General features: G+C 47.2%; 1 protein-coding gene across 1 annotated transcript; it reads left to right on the top strand.

The window, feature by feature from the left end:
* The first annotated feature begins 8 nt into the window (after window positions 1–8).
* Window positions 9–8,179, top strand: CCNA2 (cyclin A2). Its single transcript, XM_075090174.1, is given in 9 exon segments — window positions 9–263; window positions 265–320; window positions 323–595; window positions 1,566–1,681; window positions 2,037–2,260; window positions 2,813–3,017; window positions 3,867–3,980; window positions 4,508–4,641; window positions 5,106–8,179. Coding segments are annotated over 9 exon segments (1,329 nt in total). The 5' UTR covers window positions 9–108; the 3' UTR covers window positions 5,158–8,179.
* The last annotated feature ends 289 nt before the right edge of the window (window positions 8,180–8,468 follow it).

The raw sequence follows: 8,468 nt of genomic DNA, 5'->3' as shown, positions 1-8,468 counted from the left end.
GACTCGGTGGCCGCCGGCAGCAGTCCCGCCCGCCCCGCGTCCCGCCCGCCCGCCGCCGCCGCCGGCCCCGGGCCTCCACCCGGCCGTCCCCGCTCCGCGGCCGCGACGATGTTGGCGGGGCAGGAGAACCAGGAGAACATCCCCCCGGGCGGCAAGGCGCCGCCGCCCGCCGCCGGTAGCCGCGTGGCTCTGGGGCTGCTGCGGGGCGCCCAGCAGCGGCCCGGCGTCCCGCCGCAGGTAGGTGAGGGGACACGGGGGGCGGCGGGCGCCATCTTGGGGCGGCGGGAGCTGTCAGCGGCGGCTGTCAGCGGCGGGACCCGGGCTGACCGGCCGCTCTCCCCGCAGGCGGCGCGGAGCGGCGCTGAGGGACATGGCGCGGCGGCGGTGGGGCGGTCGGTCGGCGGGCAGCAGGCCTTCACCATCCATGTGGACGAGCCGGACGGGGAGCAGCCGCAGCGGCGGCGGGGCGGTGGCGGCCCGGCGAGCCAGAAGGAGGATGAGGCGGCGGCGGCGCTGGGGCTGCGTGCGGCCGTCTGCGCCCTCGGGGAGCGGCGGCCCCTGGCGCCCCTGGGCAACGCCATCGAGCTGAGCTTCGGTAGGTGATACAGACAGACGGACGCACACGTTCCCCTCACCGGTGCTCCGGCAGCCCCCGGGCCTCAGGCAGTGCTGCCCCGGGCTCTTGGTGCACTCCCGTGGGCTCCTCACCCACAGAGATCCTAGGGGGTCCTGAAGCTGTTTGGGATGTACCGTGGATGATCGACTCAGAAGAGACCTTTTCAGTTGCTGGAACCGATTTGGTTCCCTTGAGCCTGCCATCACGGCACAACAGCTTTTTACCCAGCTACCTATTACTTAAGCCTCTGTGCTTCCGTCCCCTGCTCTTTGTAGGCAGTTTCATGCGTTTAACCTTAACTGTTCGTACCTCATGAGAGGAACCAGGTTACGGACAAGAGGGGCTCTTAAAGCCTCACCCTTTGCTACCGCTACAGAGTTAGGAGGGGATTTTACTCGGGCAAATCCTGAGAGTTGATGGACATTTCTCCCGGGTAATACCCTGTGCTGGTGCAAGCGTTTTGAGCTCCTCCCAGTATGAAAGAAACAGGAGCTGCCAGATCCGTCTCCTCTAACGTGTGCATGAATGTCTGAGGGTTCATTACATCATGGCCCACTTCTGCAGTCTACAAAAAGCCCTGGTACTCCAGCCCAGTTGTAAGCCACAATAGCAAAGCTTACAGCATTCACATTTATGTACCAAGGTAACACAGGATGCACTGAGCACTACCTAATTGCAAAAGAGTTTTCCACCCCTTTATTCCTAGGGGGAAGAAGAGAAAGGGGAATGGGAAGCTTCCTTGTTGCAGTAACATTTAGGCTTCCCTAGGGCCTCCTCAACTCCCAGGCTAGCGGGAATCTGCCCTCTCTGTCTGCCCAGGAGGCAAGAGACCCAGCCATCCTGGAGAGCCACCATCCCATGGACGTAGCACAGAGTAGGGTACCTCCCTGTGCTGCGAGGGAGCCGTCTGATGGTGCCTGTTCTAACATGGCTGTTATCTTCTATTTAGATTCTCCAAGTATTATGGACATTTCAATAACCTCAGAAACAGAAGAGAAAAAACCGAACGTTAATAACGTACCAGACTATATCAGCGACATCCATACGTACCTTAGGGAAATGGAGGTGAGCTGCTGTCTCTGTTCTCATTTGCATACAGCTTATGGGGGAGAAATTTGGGGTTGAGAAAAGCACCTAAACATTTGTTACTACTACGGTGACTAAAGTACACCTTGTTAGAAATAATAAGATGCTGTTGTCCACTGCTGTGAAAACAAGACCAGCGTCTTGTGATAAAGTTGACTGTGCCGTGCACTGGACACAAGCTGGAAAGCAAGATTATGGAAGTATAATTTTCTGATCCTAGACGTACTGTTGTTTAACTGCAGTTAAAACAGATTAGAAGTAATGGAGTTTAAATAGCTGCTTCTCCACCAGCACTCAGTCCAAACTCAATCTTATCTGTCATCTAAACCTACAGGTGAAATGCAAGCCTAAAATGGGTTACATGAAGAAGCAACCTGATATCACAAACAACATGCGGGCTATTCTTGTGGACTGGCTGGTGGAAGTTGGAGAAGAATACAAATTACAGAATGAAACCCTGCACTTAGCTGTAAACTACATCGATAGGTTCCTTTCTTCGATGTCTGTTTTGAGAGGAAAACTTCAGCTTGTGGGTACTGCAGCTATGCTGCTTGCATCGTAAGTGAAATCACTCAATTTAAAATTCCACCTGCTGGTCTCATACAGATGGAAATCTTGTGGCTATCGCATCTCTGTTGCCTATAGCCAGACTGACTCGGGAGGGTTTCATGCTAGGAGAAAAATTGGGAGTTTGTATGAAACTCTGCAAGCGAGGTTCTAGGCTATCTTTGCAGATTGCCCTAATGCGAGAGTATGTTATCTCTAGCTGCAGCAGCAGAATGCTTCTGAACAGTGTTTGAGGGAATATGTAGAAGGCATGCAGAAAGAAAGTCTGGCTTGTACTGGTTATTAGTTTAGTGGGTTCTTCTGGAATTTCAGTAACTCCAAGTCCCACATGTCTTAGTGCTAAAACATCAGGCTGTAGCTCAGTAATTTCAAACCCTGCTTGTTCAAGAGCTGCTGACCCAAGCGCAGCAAGCTCGTTCGGTAGCAGTGCCCCGCTACTTAACAAGTCAGAATTTAAATCTGCATGCTGCCTTTCATTAAATGTTGTTGGTTATCTGGTTTTCTAGCCCTCAATTATTTGCTCATAACTCTTTCTCCTGGCAGAAAGTTTGAAGAAATCTACCCTCCTGAGGTAGCAGAGTTTGTCTACATCACAGATGACACCTATACCAAGAAGCAGGTTCTAAGGATGGAGCACTTAATTTTGAAGGTTTTGTCGTTTGACTTGGCAGCTCCAACCATCAACCAGTTCCTCACTCAGTATTTCCTACATGAGCAGACAAATGCTAAAGTGGAGAGTCTGTCGATGGTAAGTAAGAATTACTAGCTCAGCCCATGCAACTAGAGAACTCTGTTACTATTAATGCGCTCTACAAGCTCCATTTCCTAGTCTTAGTAGAAAGACAAGAAACGCTAAAGGATTCTTCAGTCCAGGCTTCCCTGCCCCCTCCTGTTTTTAGACACGCAGTCTCTCCAGGCGAGTCTGGAGAGCACATGCGTTATGCTGCACGATCCTCCAGAAGCGGTGCCGCACCACTGGAAATGAACACTTACTGTTTGAGATACCCCGTTCCCGTCGCAGGATGGTGCTTGGCCTGGCTCAAGCATGCGCACACGCTTACTCAGGCAGAGATTGGTGAACTTTAATTTGGGGTTTGTTTCGCTGCTAGATGTTTCCCTCTCTCTTATCTAGAACTGCCACACCTACCCACCCACTTTGGCTAAAGAGAACTTTTCTTTTAGTTTTCCCCTCAACAAGCAGTGAGCTCTAAATCCACACCTTAATTTCTAAAGTGGAACAGAGATAATGTTTCAGGCAGAGCTATATTAAATCTTAACTGCGTGGCAGGTACCAGAGCTCCTAAATAGCAGCCTTTGTCTGATTGTGCAAAGGTCAGACCCGACTACACTCTTCCCTCTAGATCTTATAGATCTCTAAATATAAAATGTGGTGTTGAAAAACCAAGTGTATACAGGGATGCTGTTAGACAATAGCTAACAGTAGATGCTCAAACAGGAAGTAAGTGCAAGATGGTAAAAGCTATTCTTCCAACTGATGGCGGGATTGGAAGCTTAAATTAGGTTTCTAGTTCAACTTACATGCTCCTCCTCTTCCTTCTGGAAGCAGATGATTCCCTTTTCCTCCTTTCCCTTGCAGTACCTTGGGGAGCTGAGTCTAATCGATGCTGACCCTTACCTGAAATACTTGCCATCAGTTATTGCTGCCGCAGCATTTCATCTAGCGGGCTATACGATCACTGGACAAACTTGGGTATGTAGCACAAAAATTTGAGCCTTCGTGCACCTTTGCAACCTACGTGTATTTAGAGTACTCGTACGCGGTTCTGAATGCTGGGGCCTCGGCTGCACAAACTGCAGCCCCTCCATGCTCCCAGGCTGTTAATTAGGGATTGCTCCCTATGGGATTTGAAAAATGGGGAGACGGGGGGGTGCCTTTTCTTGGAAGGAAGAGGCATCTACTGATGCACTCTGTTCTGGCGATCCTCCTCAAAGCTGTAAGTAGTGTCTTTGATAATGAAGTGGGTGATAAGAAAGCCTGGGCACTGGAGGCAGGAAGTACTTGTTTAGAATACAATAGTTTTCAGAATCACTGTAAATCTACATGAACTGCTAAAATCTGAGCAGTGAGTATTAAACTACTTTGTGTTTGAGGAAAACGACACACTGCCAACCTCCTAGAACAGAGCTTCAACAGGAAGCTAAAAGCGCCACCAGTGGTTGTCACCATAAGCCAACAGAAACGTTTAAACGTCCCTCTTCCTTTCCTTTTTCCCTCAGCCTGAATCCCTGTGCAAAGTAACAGGCTACACACTTGAAGACATCAAGCCTTGCCTCATGGACCTACACAAGACCTACCTCAGAGCAGCACAGCACACGCAACAGTCCATAAGGGAAAAGTACAAGAGTACAAAGTGAGTATCTGCAGACACATATGATAAGCCACCGTGTGATGCCCCAGGCGCCCGAGCACGTAACTTGCTTACCGGGGTGGGCGGGTGGGGTGCATCGTGAGCGTTCAGTCAGGCTCAACTAACCAAACCTAGCCTGGAAGCAAAACGGTGACAAGGCACCCCAGGTTTTTGTGCAATGTTTTGCTGAGCAATACTTTGCGTTCACCACCAGGCCTGCTGTTGCTACCTGACTGTCGGGTAGAAACCAGAGGAATTTTCCTGATGTTCCTACAGCCAGTAGGCAGGAGGTGGTACCTAATGCTCCTAAAAATCTGTGTGAGCATGGCAGCTGCCAAGCCCCCAAATGTCTTCTGCCTTGTGAGAAACATGCTTCAATGCCATATGCGTGCTGCTCTTTACAACAGAGAACACCCGAGCAAGATGACATCCTGCATCTTTTGTTTTTTTCTTTCCCCCCTCTCTAGGTACCATGGAGTATCGCTCATTGACCCACCAGAGACACTAAACTTATTGTAATAATCAAGAGACTGATCTTTTAAAAGGATGTATATTACAAGAAAATGATGTACAGTTTTAAACAAGGTTGAAAATTGTAGATGTGATCACTCGGTGTATTAATACAGGTTCTGATGAGCTTAATTATGACGTTAGTTTTATGTGGTTTTAATGTAAATCTTTTGTACATGCAATCTTGTTAAAATATTTAGCAGGGGTTTTATAAAAATGTTCTCTTTGAGCACGGAATTAACCAGGCAGACCAACCGAAGTCTGAGACTGCTTATCTAACAACACGGAATCACAGAATGGTGATTATTGATGTTAGCAGCACATTATTATAGTAGGGCTTTTTTCTCCTTCCAAGTAAGTATGACTTGGACTGCACAGCAGTATTTGTAGCATTTTTATACTGTCTAGTTTAAACTGAAAGTTAGTATAGATCCAAAATGTGGCTTGATGGTTCTAATACTGGAAGAAACTCCATAGCTATGAGGAGATCACCTTGCTGGAATTGACTCTTGCAGGGCTCTTTAGGACATGCCAGTTGCTGGAAGCCTTGGTTGCTATGTAACGTATTGCCACATCTCCATCAGGTTAAAGGTTGGACGCTCTGCTGCAGGGACTGCACAACCAAAACTAGTATACCAGGTCATACTTCTCCAGTATGTAGAAAACGGTCTTGCTACAGGTATTTTCTAGTCAAAGTGTAAAACTGATAATAATTTAAACCCAGGGAGGTCCCACTGGGTCCTGAAAGCCCATCGATATCTACTAAAAAAATTCTAGTCATCTGTCTGTTTACCTAGTACCTCTTTAGGGGTGGTAGAGGGATTAAGCTGCAGGAGGGTGGACTATTGCTTTGCGCACTGAAGAGGAGGGAATGTCTTCTGGCGTGGAGATGGGCTGTGTGTGGGGTGTACGAATTCTGTACACCCCTCTTGCTTGGAAGGGGCTCCTTGGCGGCGTGTGGCAAAAACTGGTCTTACATTTCCTTAGTTCTAGAACTGTTACACGAGCAAACTAGCGCATAATTGGCATTAGATCAAGAGGACATTTACCTTCAACCTGTGTAAACGGAGTGATGCTGCCCTGTACTTGCTGCTTTTTGCATGTAAAGCAGTGAGTGCATGAAATTGGGTTCAATTAAGCCATTTCTAGGTAGGCTAATAAACAATTTTTACATCAGATGTTAGTGGTCTTGCAAATACCTTAAAACCACTGAGGGTTTTACTACCATCTTAAGTACTACCATCTTAAACTGGCATTCATTCCTAAAGCTTTTTGGCAAGGGCTGCCCTGTGAAACTGCACCACTTCAAGTTGATTCAAGGCTGCCTCTGTGGTTATCTGGACACCCAGCAGGTGGTAGGGTAGGTTCCTCACAGATGGTGAGCAGCTGTTGGGGTGTGGGCTATTTAAAATTCAGCTCTGTCAAGCTGTGAGACAACTCAGAGCGAGACAACTCATGTGTCTCGACTCAATAACTAAAAGCTTACTGTTCTGCTCCCTGCTCTGCAGTCTGAGCCCTCCTGGAACCAACTCAGTTACAAAACGAATCAGGACAAAAGTATGCAGCAGAGGCCGCCTTTTTTTTGGCCAGTCTGAGCTTTTTAGGATGCACTTTGACTTTTATACGTGTTCCAATGTTTAACATAGAACCGTATTTCATTGGTCTACCATGTTCCCCAATAGCCTTTACTTAGCTTCATTTCAGTAGGTTGCCACTGAAAAGCTACAACTAGTTGGAGGAAAAAACTGTGTGGTGCATCATGTCTGGTGCTTAGCGTTGGAAACTCTCCAGCCTTACGGGACAGGGAGTTTGTATACAGGAGCATGTTTGCTGCTGTTGGGACATCAGTTTGTGACCTCGGAAGGGCAACTCAAAACACGGACTGGCAATTCTTCTTTGAAGACAACAGAGCTTCCGGAGAAACTGGGTTTTTTGTGATGTGTGCTGGAAACTTTCCAAGACCACCGAGCACTATGAACATTGGAAGAGGAGTAACTTAAAGCCTATGAATTATTTTCCCCAGAAAAGAGTAAGCAGCAATACTTAAGTGAAAGGACTACAGTGGCTTATAGTGTGAATTTACTGCTTAATGAAGTGTCTATTTGCTCTGTTTCCAAGGGACGCTGTTCTGCTACTGTTCCCATAGCAAAGAAAAAAGCTGCCTTGTTCCCTGAGCTTTACTTTCAACATACCACTATGACTTCCTCTACAGCCTAAAAAAAATGCTTCAGTTGGGGGCCGGTATCTCTGCCCCATGTGACTCTGCTCTTTCCTCGCCAACAGATCCTGCCGCTGCAATAAGCTCCATCTTTCCCCATCTCATTTTTCAAAGTTAATATGGGACGATTCCAGCCCTTGCAACTAAGCTGTGAACAAAATCCCCCAGGTTGTACTGTACTACTGTTTTGCCTATTCTGTTTTAACTGCTAGTCCTTTAAAAATAAAGCCTCTAAGGCAAGTAAGGTATGAGATATTACATGTGAGAAAGAGAAATAGCAGCACAAAGAACACTGTTCTTTTTCCTGAAGAAGTTTAAGGTCTCGTGGTACTGTGGAAGTTAAGAAGAAACTGAATCTTCACTCATTCTTGTACTCCCGACCGTGACTTTGGGTTGGAAGAACTGACACTAAGAAAAGGTGCTGGTTTAGCTCCTGGAGGAACAGGGGTTTCCGTGTCTGTCCCTTTCTGGACAGCTTTGCATGGCTGGGAGCTATTTTTTTTTTTTCTTTTTAACATTAAGTTCTAAGCCTGATGTGGGGAATGTAATATCTGCAACAGTAACTTCTCTCCTGTTCAGATTTCATGAAGTAGTAAGGTCACATGTAAAATAGTCCTACTTTGCTCTTGTAAATATGTGCTTGTTTCCCCTTTGGCTCTACTTCTGAAGAAAGCAGACAGGTCAGGTATTTCGGAAACTTCCTCCTGTCATTGCTTTGCCCAATTATAAATTCGGAGTGTAATTCTTTGACCATAGTTCAAGAACATTCCTGGCTGTTGCATGTAATATTTAATTAAACTTTTTAAGACACTCCCTTCCTGAAGTGTGACTTGCTTCTCTGTGACAGTTTTGCAGAAGTTCTATGCTGTTTTGCTAAGTAGACACATTTCTGTTCATTTTTTTTATACGAGGTGATTTCAGTGCAAGGTAAGATGTAGAGGGACATGGGCAAGGTGGTCTTGGTCACAGGTGGTCTTTCCCCGGGTGAAGAAGATTCCAAGGTATGAAACACTTCCAAAGTGTGGCAATAGCAGCCTTGATTAAAATAAGCTTCTCCTGGCATCAAAACTCCTTTTTAGCCCCTGAACTCTGGCTCTACCCA

Source organism: Phalacrocorax aristotelis, chromosome 4, assembly GCF_949628215.1.
Source record: "Phalacrocorax aristotelis chromosome 4, bGulAri2.1, whole genome shotgun sequence".
NCBI classification, from domain to species: domain Eukaryota; kingdom Metazoa; phylum Chordata; class Aves; order Suliformes; family Phalacrocoracidae; genus Phalacrocorax; species Phalacrocorax aristotelis.
Note: the sequence above shows the minus strand (reverse complement) of the source record. Positions and strands in the feature narration are given on the sequence as shown.